The sequence below is a fragment of the Hyperolius riggenbachi genome, chromosome 12, assembly GCF_040937935.1.
Source record: "Hyperolius riggenbachi isolate aHypRig1 chromosome 12, aHypRig1.pri, whole genome shotgun sequence".
Classification (NCBI taxonomy): domain Eukaryota; kingdom Metazoa; phylum Chordata; class Amphibia; order Anura; family Hyperoliidae; genus Hyperolius; species Hyperolius riggenbachi.
Genome location: NC_090657.1, coordinates 38546779 through 38561400, shown reverse-complemented (window position 1 = coordinate 38561400; position 14622 = coordinate 38546779). Strand labels below are relative to the sequence as shown.

Genomic DNA, 14622 nt, shown 5'->3' with positions numbered 1-14622 from the left:
TAACCTCCATATACATTTGGCTCCACCCATAACCACGCCCACATTTGTTATGTGACCCCGCCCCTTTTTGGCGCGGCGCAACCTTGACTTTGGGGGGGCGCATTAATAGTCTTTGTCCCCGGGCACTGAAAATCCTAGCTACGCCTCTGATTCAGCTCCATGACTTTCAAAGTCGCAGAGACTCTGTGTTCTAAAGGCTGTTATCGTATTGTTTTTTTCTTTTGCAGAGAACAGTTCAGGACAGGTCAAAAGCCCACTGCCTGTTTTGTAAAAAAAAAAACATTTAGAATGCTGAGTAGTGTGTAAACTGCAGATATTAGAGAATGATGCAATGTTCTAAAAAAAAAAAAAAAAAAAAAAAAAAAAAAAGCTGTATAATTGAAAATAAAAATGAGAATATTTTTTTTGCTACTGATGTTCTAGTAATTATCTGTACTACACAACCAAGTCATATAATTTTTTTTTTTGCTTCAGTGTTTCTTTAAGTTGAAGCCTTGTTGTATAGTTTTTGTGATGCATCCCGGACAGGAAAGTGACCCAGGGTAGCTGGATGGACAAAATATGCCAATCTAGCAAGGATACCATCTCTCAGCTAACAGAACTTGTATTTCATGCCCCCTAAACTGATCACTACATGACTGCTGGCACTGTACTAGATACACCACACCTGCACTTACCGAGATCTGCTGATGTAGTTTTCATCGTCTCCAGTCAAAAGGTCAGATAGCAACAGGAAATCATCTGTACTGTCCCTCTTCCCATACCTGTTGACCGGCACAAAAATGAGGGGAGATTTGAAAATGACATACATCTCTAGATCTGGGTTTACAGCTCAGGAGCCTATAGGCACATAAGCTTTGGCGATCTAATCTTCAGCCCTTAACACAGGTCACACGCCTCAAATCACACACATTTTTCTTATTAAAGGGGCACTACAGCGAAAAACTGCAAAATTTTAAATATGTGCAAACATATACAAATAAGTACCTTTTTTCCAGAGTAAAATGAGCCATAAATTACTTTTCTCCTACGTTGCTGTCACTTACAGTAGGCAGTAGAAATCTGACAGAAGCAACAGGTTTTGGACTAGTCCATCTCTTCATAGGGGATTCTCAGGGATTTATTTATTTTCAAAAGCACTTGGTGAATAGCAGTTGCTCTGTCCAACTGCCAAAAAAACTGTGTAGCGAGCAGGGAAACTGGCCAGCATCATTGTTTAAAGGGAACCTGAACTGAGAAGGATATGGATTTTTCCATTTAAAATAATACCAGTTGCCTGAGTCTCCTGCTGATCCGGTGTCTCTAATAGTTTTAGCCAGTGCTGCTCAGCAAGATTTTGGATATCCAGATTACCCAGATAATCCAAACTTTTTCAGCTATCTGCCCGGATTCAGATTCCGGATACCTGGGCCAAAATCCGGATAGCTATCTGCAGATATACCAAACACACAGGAGATACTCACTTCCCAGACAGTTCTCTGCTGCTTATATAAAGCCTGCAGGCTGCTTGTAAGCCAATCAAGAAGTGCACATACACATGACACGTAGTCTGCAGTGATTAATTCAAACAGAAGCTAAGCTACTCAGCTAGTAATTGGAGAGGGTTTCAGTTGCATATAGACAATGGCTATATGGCCAGCAGGGGGCACCAGCGTGCAGGATATACCCTCTCATCTGCCCCCCTCCTAACTAAACTGCATGGGAATCTACAATAAAATTAAAAACAATAATGGTGCACAAGCCAGCCTGGGGCCCCAGGAACTCTCACTGCCCGGGGCCCCAGAACCAGCATGCAACACCATATGTGAGCGCAGCCAAGCCCTGGATCTGCCACACCCAGGAGCTTGTCCCCAACTGCTCTAAGACTTACCAAACACACAGGAGATACTCACTTCCCAGACAGTTCTCTGCTGCTTATATAGAGCCTGCAGGCTGCTTGTAAGCCACTCAAGAAGTGCACATACACATGACACCTATGCTACGTACACACATGCGACAACGATCGTTCGTTAAGAACGACGAACGAACTTTTAATTGATGAAAGAACGACCTAAGTAAAGGTAGTTTTAAAATGTGTGTAACGATCTGATCGTTAGAACGAACGTTACATCACAGAAAGCAACTATTGCGCCTGCGCATAAAAATGAGAAGTTCCATGGAGAAATAGTGAAATGCGCATGTCAAGCCTAGTACGAACGATCGTTTCCAACGATGTACTACTTTTGCAAACGATCGTCGTTGGTTAAAATCCGCCGAGACAGAACTTTCTTTTGTAGCGATTTGGCTCGTTCGTCGTTTGCCTTAATAGTCGGTGGTTCGTTTTTTGTAACGATCGTCGTTGGTAAAGATCGGGGAACGATCGTTACAAACGACTATAGTCGCATGTGTGTACGCACCTTTAGTCTGCAGTGATTAATTCAAACAGAAGCTGAGCTACTCAGCTAGTAATTGGAGATAGTCGGCAGGCAATGCGGATATTCGCAGATATCAAACTATTGAGATACTGTAACTAAGGAGATGATGTCCCTGATGTCATTGAGCCAATCAGAGGGCTCCCAGGGGCTTCCAGCAGAAGCCCTAGCAACCAATCACAGAAGGGAACCCTGGCCTGCCCCACCTAACCTCATTGAGCCAATCAGAGGGCTCCCAGCCTAAGCCATGGCACCCAATCACAGAAAGGAACCCTGCCCCCCCCCCCCCCCCCTGTATAATGAGGGCTGCCATGATGAGAAATATCGTCCTAGCTTGTGAATGCTCACTGAGACATGCTCCAGTGCTCCTGGCCTAGCAAGTGCTGTACACACAGTGATAAACCTAAAGCTGTTCAGTGATTAACCCCTTCACTATCACTACACTATTGTTGTATTGTTAATTTGCTTAATTTCATTGTGTGACAGTCAGTCAGAGTGTTTGCTGCAGGGCTGCTGCAGCTGCTATGTGTCTGTGTGTGTGCTCTGCACAGACCAGGCCAGCTGCTGCCTGCTGGCCAGCTATTAGCCTTAGCTACAGTATAGGTTAGGTTAGGGAATAGGATTACAGTGTTATTGTGTAGTTAGTACTGTAGTACTGCAGTCAGTGCTAGTAGTTGTTAGAGTAGTAGTACTACTGTTAGCTTACTACAGACCTGCTGTGCTGCTGAGCAGTGCCAGTGTGACAGTTAGGGCTCGTTTCCACTATAGCGAATCCGCATGCGGGCACTGCACGCGAATTCGCATAGGCAATGTAAGTGGATAGGGCCGTTTCCACTTGTGCGGTTGCGGCAGCGTTTTTTGGGGCGGCAGAAATCTTCACGGCAGAGCCGTCAGATTTCGCGTGCAGAAGGAATGTGCGCGAATCGCCGCTAATGTATCTAATAGGGAAATCGCATGCGGGGTGACCATGCGTTTTTTTGCTGCGAAATCGCATGCGATTTCGCATAGGTATCAATGTTAATTTACACAGGCAGTGACATGGTTACATTCGCATATACCTTACCTATGCGGAATCGCATGCGAAATCGCGGCAAAAACGCATGCGGAATCGCACCCGCATGCGATTTCGTCCGCAGTGGAATGCAGGCGATTCCGCACCGCACTAGTGGAAACGAGCCCTTAGTGTCTTCTCCTCTGCTGTTTGACTGTCACTTGGCCCGTGGCACTTTGCACGTGGCAGGTGCCACTGCCAAGTGCCACTGCCAAGTGCCACGTCCGGCATGCTCCTGGCAGACGTTGCACCTGTTGCTGCTGCTGCATTGCCCTGCTCCTGCTGCCTTTGCTGCTCCCACAGCCAGGGTTCCACATGCCACTGCTGCTGTGCTGATACCACCTATATTTAACCCAAAACACAAATGCTGCGTAATTTTTTTGGAGGTGTCTGGGCTGAAAACTGCCATGCCCCAGTTGTGCGGTTGGACTTTGGACACAATGGGCTTGATTCACAAAGCGGTGCTAACTGTTTAGCACGGGTGTGCTAAACAGTTAGCACGTGAAGTGACGTTCACTGACTTTTGCGCGCAAAGTGCCGCGATTCACGCGATCGTGGACATTTGTGCGCGCAATTTGCCGCGATTTGTGCAAATCACGGCAAATTGTGCGCGCAAAAGTCCTTGAACGGCACTTCACGTGCTAACTGTTTAGCACCGCTTTGTGAATCAAGCCCAATGTGGGCTGCATGACCGCCGTGTGGAACCTAGTCCTGATGTTAATTGACAGACATTTTTTTTTTTTTTTTTTTTTTTTTTGGGGGGGGGGGATTTTAAGTCCCCACATCATCAATTAGTGTTTCCCTTTAAAAAATAATGATGCTACATGCCTCATTTACCCTAAAAAAAATGTTTTTAAAGCAATTTAAAGGCCACTTCCGGTTTTTCTATTCAGATATCTGAATCCGCCCGGATACCTCGGATACTGGGGTCAGATTCAGATTCGGATCAGAAAATTTTGAACTCTGATATCCAACCCGGATTGGATATCTGGGTATCCAGATCCAATCTGGACTTTGAAAAGGGGTATCAGAGCAGCACTGGTTTTAGCCACAGCCCCTGAAAAAGCATGCAGATCAGGTGCTCTGACTGAAGTCAGACTGGATTAGCTGCATGCTTGCATCAGGTGTGTGATTCAGCCACTACAGACTACTAGATCAGCAGGACTGCCAGGTGACCGGTATTGTTTAAAAGGAAACATCCATATCCCTCTCAGTTAAGGTTCCCTTTAAATCCTTTTTAGGGAATATCTCTATAATAAAAGCCTTGCTGAGAATCCCCTATGAAGACAGAGATAGACTAGTCCAAAACCTGTCGCTTCTGTCAGATTTCTACTGCCTACTGTAAGGGCTCATTTCCACTATAGCGAATCCGCATGCGGATTCGCACAGCCAATACAAGTGGATGGGCCTGTTTCCACTTGTGCGTTGTGCGGAGCGTTTTTGTGTGCGGGGAAAATCTGCACGGCAGAGCCGTCAGAATTCGCTCCCCGCACACCGCTAAGCGAATCGCATACAATGTATCTAATAGGGAAATCGCATGCAGTTTTGGCATGCGTTTTTCCCCATAATTTCGCATGCGATTTCGCATAGGAGGTAATGTTAATTTACAAAGGCAGTGACATGGTTAAATCGCCCACCTACTACCCTATGCGAAATCGCGTGAAAAAACGCATGCAAAATCGAACCCGCATGCGATTTCGTCTGCGGTGATTTCCCGGTGATTCCGCACCGCACAAGTGGAAATGCAGCCTAAGTGACAGCAACATAGGAGAAAAGTAGTTTATGGCTCAATTTACTCTGGAAAAAAAGTATTTCTTTTTTGTTTAGGTTTGCACATATTTGACATTTTACAATTTTTTGCCATAGTGTCCCTTTAAATAAAACCACACAAGGTAATATAGATATTAACATAGAGAAGTAGCCAGATATGCCCCTCTCCCCTTCCATAAAACTAGCCAGACATGCCACCTCTATAGTCAGATCTCTCCCCTTTCCCCCTTCTAACTAGCCAGATATGCCCCCCTTCTCCCAATAAAGATAGTCAGATGTGCCCTGTATAGATAGTCAGGTTCCATGCACCGTGCTTATGTGCCTTCATCTCTTTTCTAGATAATTTTACCATAATACACAGTTTTTACCCAGAAGCCAGTGAGATGCATACATTTCTTTCCCCACTTCTTTCAGGTCTTCCCTGTTCAGTGTTGTTATAATGCCCATTATTAGTTCTTAGGGCCTAATTTACTAAGGTTCTCCAAGGTTAGGAAACAGTAGAGGGCCTAAGTAAGAATATTTTATAATACCTTATAAGTCCAGAAGAAAACTGCCCTTATTCAAGAAAACTTTTGAAGCCCAGCTAAAGCTAAACATTTTAATCTTAAATTATATCCATTATATTATGTATATCTCCCCATGTGCTTTTACCACACAGAGCAATGGCAGACACAAATGTGAATATATCATGTAATAAAAATGTAGAGTACATTTGTTTCGGGCAGTATCCATTCTTAATGATTGCACTCCAATACACACTTATTGTCAATTTTTGTTTTAAATGGGTGCACATACAGTATTGACATAAGAAAGATGGACACTTTTTAAGAAATGTCCCACCACACTCCTTGTCATATATCGCTTAGAATTCAATTTTCAATTTTAAAGATCATAATCTGTTTTCCTTAATTTCAACAATTTAAATTTTTTTGAAAATAGGAAATATATTTAACTGATGGGAATATATTTGTAATTTTTTTTCCATCAAAATACATATATTAACACAGATCTGTACATCAAACCTGGAACCGGGACAAAGAAGAGGAAGAGAGGGATTTGGTTCCCAAAGAGGGACTGTCCCTCCAAAAGGGGGACAATTGGGAGAATGGTAATCACGGGCATCCGCCGGAAATTTTCCGGGGGAGGGGCTAAACTGGTTGGGGCAAGCCATGTGGCACGTGCAGCATTGAAAAATGGGGGGGGGGGAGTTGTGCGGCGTGCTTAGCAGTGCCCAAAAATGGGGGTATAAGTCAAAAATGGGCGTGACCATGGACCAGGATGTGGGTGTGGTCACCGGTGGAACCAAATTTACATGAACTGAGCAATGGTGGGGCATTAGACTAGGACTATGGTAGGAATTAGATTGTAAGCGCCTCTGACACAAGTGCCCCTCAGTTTAGGTAGTGACAGGGACCACCCATGTTTAATGACAGGCACCCCCTAGTTTACGTGATGACAGGTGCCCCCAGTTTTAGGTAGTGACAAGGACCCCCGCAGTTTAGGTGGTGACATGTGAACCCCCAGGATAGATACAGTAGTTACAGGCTCCCCCCTAGTTTAGGTAGTTACAGGTTCCCCCCGCTGTAGTTAGTGACAGGTGCCCCTGCCCCATGTTTAGTGACAGACAGGGACCCCACTCACCATCAGTCATCTTCATCCCCCCCCCCCCAGGGGGACATCTGCGCTGAATCCTAGCAACCAGCGTCAGACGTCACCAGGGGGAAGATTGATGGCTAGGCTGGGGCATCTTACCCACTTTGCCCCTATGTGCGAATGACCATGATGGTAATATAAAGCAGATAACAGTAGTGCATGGACACTGATGAAAAAGACAGGAGACAACAGGAGCCCAATATGGTGTAGTAAATTGATAGCTCAGCTGTGGAAGACAAACCTATATGAGTGTAATACAGTACTCACAAAGATGGGTTGCCAATTAGAAAACCACTTTTTTTGATGTGTAGGGAAATACTGTCCCTACTCAGCCGTGTAGTTTGGTGCCTTTTGTAGCTCCCCCAAAATAAGAACCTTATGTGTAAATAAAATAGAATCCAGACCTGATTTGACAGTTTTCGAGTAATGCCAAGATTCTTTTAGTCGTATTAGATTCCCCCATTTCCTGTCTCTTAGCACACTGCAAGGAGTACACTGTCACTCGCTTCCACCAACGCTGTCTGCTTTCATTGGTAGTTTGTACTGCCTTTTCCTACTGCACAGTAATGGCCCATACTCACGGGCAACTTTTAGGGCCTGACGCCAGCACACGTGAGCGTGTGGGCGACAGGCCGGCGACAGCTCCTCGCCAGGTCCCTCCGCGTACGCACGCGGAAGAGGGACCATCGGCGCGACGGAAGCTGTCGCCGACGTTCCGCCTCCCCCCGCCGGAAGCTCCGTATACTTCAATGGAGGCTGCTGTCGCTAGTCCGCGTACTCACGCGGACTAGCGACAGTTGCGGCGGGGTTGCGGCGGTGACTGTTGCCAGGCGATTGAGCAGTTCAATCGCCTGGCGACATCAGCGACGGGCGACAGTTCGGGGTGCGCGCCCGTGCAACGGCGCATACTCACGGGCGACCTATCGCCGCAACACGCGCGCGCCACGTGTTGCGGCGACAATTGTAGCCTGTGAGTATGGGCCATAACAGTTGTTATGATGAAGCCAGCGAACCACATCACCTGGTCTCCAAGAAATTGTCGCTCTCCCCCTCTGCCTCCTCCCTCTGTTCTCCCATAGTGGTCACTATATAGGAGTGGCCACCAGCCAAAGCTCTCTCTCGTTTTAATTGCTTTAGGCCCACTGGCCATTGCTCCAGTGCATTTTACTTACTTTCAATATTGTTGTAGCCCTTTGGCAAATACAGGACTACAGAGAGTGCACGGGGGGGGGGGTGTAAGGCAGAGCTATGACTTTGGGTTGGGGAGATTGGTGACTTCCTGGCAAGGAAATATGCGCTGCAGCAACACTCAGTGGGCCGCAAAAAAAAAGTTAGTTTGAAGAGGAGTGCAGCCTCGATCTTTAGTCCAACAAATCCTTGTTGGAATTTTTCCAGGTGGTCCGCGCTCTGCATTAGGGGACTGGAGGAAGGCATGGAAAACCTCCTATAGGATCTAGAAGCTCCCCTCTTCTTAGGAAAGTATGTGTTTTTGTACTCCAGGTTCACCTTGGGTACACTTTAAAGTATATAAGTGAGTATCCTGAATTATTTTTTTATATTCTTCTGAGTCGTTACGGGTTATTTCAGCTCAATATATTGGTTGAGGAACTTTAAAAATCCAAAGCCCAGTCACTGTAAAAAGTTGCAATAATTGGGATAGTCAGGAATGGGCTGTGTTTTTACATCTCTGTTAAGTAAAATGACCAATTTGAGACCATTTTTTTTCAATGCCCTTAAGGGTGCCATAAATTGCGATTTGTTACTGTACATTGCACAACACACCTGCACTTACTGAGATCTGGTGTTGTAGTTTCCATTGTCCCCATGCAGGTCAGAAAGCAGGTAGTCATCTGGGCTGTCTCTTTTCCCATGCCTGTCAAATAGCATGAGAATGAGGAGAGATTATAAAATGCAAGCAGAGATTTGTTTTTAATTATAGCTGCAAGTGCTAATCCAGTTTGACTCTCTACTGCTTTGAGTGCATTCTATTGGAGATATAGCTTTATAACGAGGGCACTCTGGTGCCATGGGGGATCACGGGGTAAGGGCGCATGTGAAATCATGGGATCCCAGGGTGAGGATGCATGTGAAATCATGGGGATCCCGGGGTAAGGGCGCATGTGAAATCATGGGATCCCAGGGTGAGGGCGCATATGAAGCCATGGGAAACCCAAGGACAATGGTGCATGTGAGCGCTTAGAACATGTAAGGATGTGCAGTATTTCAGCCCCAAAACTGATTATTTTATTTATTTTTCTTTTTTTCTTTTTCTTTTTATGCTGGCAGCTGAGTGAACAGGAGCACTTGGAGATGAAGGGTCTCAAACAACACCATGGGGAGCAGAGAGAAATCACTAAAGGCCTGTAACGACCACCTCTGCCGAGAATCCAGAGTATATACAGCTGCCCAGGGGCAGACTGACCATTAGGGCACTTGAGCATGGACCAAGAGTCCGTGGTAAGTAGGGGGTCCACCCCAGCATGATTGTGAGGCAGGGAAGGGAAGTGGCGCAGCGGCAGGGGGAGCGGGCATAATAGTTACAACTCAACTTCGGCCACTGATCCCCAGCAGCCTCTATCTCCTTCCTCTCTCCCAGGCGTCCATCGCGTTGGTAACAGCACCTCTCTGTGATGACGTGACCGCATGTCATCACAGGGGCGCTGTTACCAATGCGAGAGACGCTGGGAGAGGAAGGAGATAGATGCTGCGGGGGATCGGCGGTGGAAGTTGAGTTGTAACTACTAGGTCTGCTCCCCCCACCTCTGCGGGGCACCTACCTATCTAACCTACTGGGGGAACTGTACTGGCTAGTATTGGAGGCACCTATGCCTCCGCCGCACAAATGTTTTTATTTTTTTGGGGAGGGGGGGGGGCATTATAAGTCCCCACATCATCAATTAGTGTTCCCCTTTAAAAAAAATGATGATACATGCCTCATATACCCTAAAAAACTTTTTTAAAGCAATTTAAAGGGCACTTCCAGTTCTTCTATCCAGATATCCGAATCCGGCCAGATACTGAGGTCAGGTATCAGTTTCGGATCGGAAATTTTTGAAATCGGATATCCGACCTGGATTGGATATCTGGGTATCCGAATCGGATGTGGATTTTGAAAAGGTGTATCCGAGCAGCACTGCTTTTAGCCATAGACCCTGAACAAGCATGCAGCAGAACAGGTGTTTCGGACATTATTTTTTTAGCAGCAGATTAGCTGCTTGCTTGTTTCTGGTGTGATTCAGAAACTGCCAGGCAACTGGTATAGTTTTAAAAGGAAAGAAGTATGGCTGCCTCCATATTCTTCTCACTTCAGTTTTAATTATAAACTCAAAGCAAGCCGGCAATGCCAATCTAAAGCTTTTGAAGCTAACAGAAGCATAACTTGTAAAAAGACACATCGCTGCGAGAAACCGAGAGAGGAGAGGTCATTTTTGTCCTGCTGCAAAGCAGAGGTACAAACATCCCTTGGCTCTGCAGTTCAGCTTTGGGTATCCATTCTAAAAAAAGAAAAAATATCCCGAACTGGAAGGGATCCAGAGGAAGATCTAATAAGATAATGAGTATGGAAGACCTCTACTTTGAGAAAAGGTTAGCTGAATTAAATGTATCTACTCTGGAAAATAAGAGACTAAAGTGTGATTTGAGAACCTTGTATAAATGTGTTTATAAATACCGGTACTCCATACAGAAAACCAAGTATAAAGTTGTTCAGTTGAAGGCCTTAAGTTTTGAGGACGAAAAGTTCAGCCCATCTTCAAGCTAAAAAAATAACAATGGTTAAGGGCTCTGCCTCTGACACAGAAGACCAGAGTCCAAATCTCAGCTCTGTCTGCTCAGTAAGCCAAATACCTGAATTCCCTGGCAGATTAGACCCTCCTCCCTCCGGTAGGAAGGAGGAGGGAATAGGTTGGAGGGTGGAGGGAGGAGGGAGGAGGGAGGCCTAAAATTGAACCTAAAATAGGGGTTTATGTGAAATCTAGAATTTTGCCTGAGACTTTTGATGTGTATTTCACTCAATCATGTCTGCCTCCAGGTATTAGAGCCATTGAACCATGTTTTGTATCTTTTTTTCTTTCGGTCCGCGAACCCTGTTCACGAATCTCCGCGAAAGGTTCGGTTCGCAAAAAAGTTTGCGAACCGCAATAGACTTCAATGGGGAGGCGAACTTTGAAAAATAGAAAAAATTCTGACGGCTACAAAAAAGATACAAAACATGGTTCAAGGGCTCTAATACCTGGAGGCAGACATGATTGAGTGAAATACACATCACATCTCTATTCAGTTATCGTATAGCCAAACTCCGACTGATGTCACAGGGCTTTTTTACAGCCAAACTGGTTATGGGCAATTACACGCCATAATCTGTGCCCAGAGTTTGACTATTTTGTAGCTAAACACTGGATTGGCTGCAGTGCTTGGCTACATAGGTTAGTGTTAGATGTAGGTTGGGGTAGTTAGTGTTAGGTCTAAGTGGTGAATCAGGTTGCATCGGCGCTGGGCGCTGCTATTTCACTGATGCTATAGTACTCACTCCATGCATGGGTGATTTGTGGTAACGGCAATCTTAGAACCCTGAAATAATGTTTTTGTGGCTCAGAGGGGGAATAGTAATTAACGCTGCTGGGAATTTAAGCAGGAGCAGGGTGAGCCAAATGACCAACGGCTTTGAGGGGGTTTAGGCGTGAGGAATGGAGGTATAACAAAAGCCTATAATAGTAAATCAGTGATATTATATTACCAATATTCAAACTATTGGCAACAGCTGGCCCTTAAACTAACAGGTGCTGTTGATAACCGTATGCTCCTGGAGAACCTTAGTAAATCAGGCCACTAGAGTGAAGCCCACTGAAGAGCTCGAAGTCCTACCTGACCTACCTTTCGCATTCTTCATTTACTTTAATTGCAACATATAATCCGACCTGGTAGACAAACCCTTACTAATTATGTATGAACATAAAAGTTGTCATGAAATTTAAGAACTACTTCATTCGTCTACAACAGAATAGTTCCTAATAGCACCTCCGATGGAGCCATAAGATCTCACCTCTGTCGTGTCACCAGGTTGATGTAATGTCGCAGGGCAATTAGGTATTTATTTTTCTCCTCTGGTGTTGCGTCTTTTCCAGGGACTTCTGGTTTTGGTGGAAATCCCTCTACAAATGTTCCTAGACTTGCTAGAACACAGATTGTGATGGCTACTATGCATGGCAAGAGCTTCAGGGAGACCCCCATCTGAAAGGATAAGGGAGAGCACTGAGTCTTCTGTAGATGTGTTGGGAAGCCATAGTCTTACTAATGTATAGGAGTAGGTGGAACATGAACTTTGTGTGGTTTTACCATATTTGACAGTTTGTCTAGTTTGAGGTGACCTAAATACACAGCTTGAAAATGTCCTCCGAAAGCTATAGGATTACAATAGTAAATCACAAATTCCTTTTCAATCTTGAACTAAGGAACTCCTTGATAACCACTTATCCATTGACATGAATAGTCTTTCCAGTCTGAGTTGGCAGCATTCTTTTCCAATCTCAGTATATGGGTTCAATATTCATGCAAATGGGTAGGAAAGAGATACAGACAGCACAGTGATAATGGCATACTGTTGAGCACATCAGGGTTTTTTCTTTAGAGCAGGGGTCCTCAGACTTTTGAGACCAAAGGCCGGTTAATGGGCTTAAACTTTTGGGGGCTAAACACAACTCCCATATATGTGGGAAAGTGGTATGGGCGCTCCTCAGATATTGTAAACCCGAGATCTCGGTATTTAAATGTCAAGTCTATTAGGTGGATCACTATACAATTGGGGATGGCAGTTCCCCTAAACCTTTTGACTGAAACTAGAATGTCTGTACAGCGCTCACTCCCCGTGGTCGTTCATAAAGTAATTTTCCACAAAGTTCCACGGTTTGCAATGGTCTCCAGTCTCTGAACGCTGGTGAGAGTGTTTATTTCTACCAAAGGCTGATTTGTCACAGATCAGCTAAACGTGTATTTCAGATGGGCTGCACTTCTGTTTTCCTCCCTATAGCATCACGAACCTGGCTCCACTTGTTCCTCAAAAAACATATAGTATAACATAGCGTAAAACTGTAACTTCAAATCTGCCAATTTTTTCACATATGACGCCGTAAAGGAGATTGGCGATCCCAGGCCATCTGATAGGTTAAAGCCTATTAGAGGCAGCGCAGGATGGATGCCGTCCTGTGGCTCCTATAGCCCGAACGAGAGGGAGGGAAGGAGAGGAAGGGAGGAAAATCGCTGCGGAGGGGGTCTTTGAGGAGCACCCCCCCGCTCGGCCACACAGAGCGGCGGCGATCAGACCCCACCCCCCAGCAGGACAGCCCCCTAGTGGGGAAAAAAGGGGGGGAAGTGAATTCACCCTGCCTTTTACTCGATCGGTTCTGCAGGCTGGAGAGCCCACGCAGCACAGATCATCCAAAAATCCCCTGTTCCTTAAGTGGTTAAACTTTACCCTGCGCCCTTTTTAATACCGTTCTTTTAACATATTTATTCTAATGGAGATAAAGTAATGATAAAAAACATTGATATAAATGATATTTTGACATTTTGGCTATACTGTACCCCGCACCCTTTTCTCCTCGCACCCTTATTTGTTTGCCTATAGCGTAACCCTCACTGATAAGTAATTACAGCCATAAACTACTTTCCTGGCACAAAATGGCTTCTGAGAGCAGGAAAGCGATTCAATAGGCAGGAAAGAGGCTCAATAGGTCATAGATTTTAGCTCTGGCATACCTCAATGAATGTCACTGAGGCAAATACACAGTACAAACTGAAAAAGTAGATTTAAATATAAAATAAAACTGTGGGATGTCTAAAGAATGGAGGATAGATGCAATTGTTTATCTCCTCAGTTTATTTTTACCTTGGTGTTCATTTAACTACTTTAGCCTATTGGACATAACTGCTATGTCCAAAAAGCTGCTGCGCGCTCCCACGGCCAATTGAGCGTGCACTCCCGTGCCGCCGCCCATTAGCCCGGAGATCAGTGAATGGGAACACAGTTACCATTCATTGATCTAAGTCCCCATTAAAAAGACCGATGGCTTCTATTAGAAGCCGCAATCTTTCTAAAGAAAAAGTTTCACATCCTCACTTCACTTCCTGTAAGGAAGAGCACTCGCTTACAGGAAGAAAAAAAATTGACTGAGGCCATTTTGTGGCTAAATAGTAAAACCACATCTACATAATTTTTTTTTAAATAAACCCCCAACCCATTACATTTAAAATTAACTTTTTACCACGCACACTCCAAAAAATACCCAAATGTATATTTTTTTTTATTAAAAATTGTAATTAAAAAAAACAAAACGTAAAAAGTTACCTAAGGGTCGGAACTTTAGTAAGCATGTCAATTGGGTATATTACTATTATTTTTTTTAATTATAACTAAGCTTGTAAATAGCGATGGACATAAAACTGAAAAATGCACCTTTATTTCCAAATAAAATATTGACGCCATACATTGTCTAGCACCATACAAAATAAATGGGATACAGTTGGGGACATCAAACTTGGAGAAGGACTTAGGAGTACTCATTGACAACAAGTTAAATAATCGTACTCCATGCCAAGCAGCTGCAGCTAAAGCTAACAAAATTTTGGGATGCATTAAAAGGGAAATAAAAACTCGAGATGCTAGCATAATATTGCCCCTGTTTAACTCTCTAGTAAGGCCACATCTGGAATATGGAATTCAGTTCTGGGCACCACATTACA

The 14622-nt window shown here is 44.7% G+C and overlaps 1 protein-coding gene across 1 annotated transcript in view; it reads right to left on the bottom strand.

Annotated features, from left to right (window-relative positions):
- LOC137540923 (peptide YY-like) overlaps window positions 1-13780 on the bottom strand; it is a 33795-nt gene extending 20015 nt beyond the window's left edge. The window contains exons 1-4 of the mRNA XM_068262103.1: window positions 13769-13780; window positions 11927-12114; window positions 8678-8758; window positions 678-764 (exon numbers count right to left, since the gene is read on the bottom strand). Of these exons, the coding sequence (XP_068118204.1) occupies window positions 678-764; window positions 8678-8758; window positions 11927-12114; window positions 13769-13780 (368 nt within the window). The remainder of the gene's footprint in view (window positions 1-677; window positions 765-8677; window positions 8759-11926; window positions 12115-13768) is intronic.
- Window positions 13781-14622: the final 842 nt, after the last annotated feature.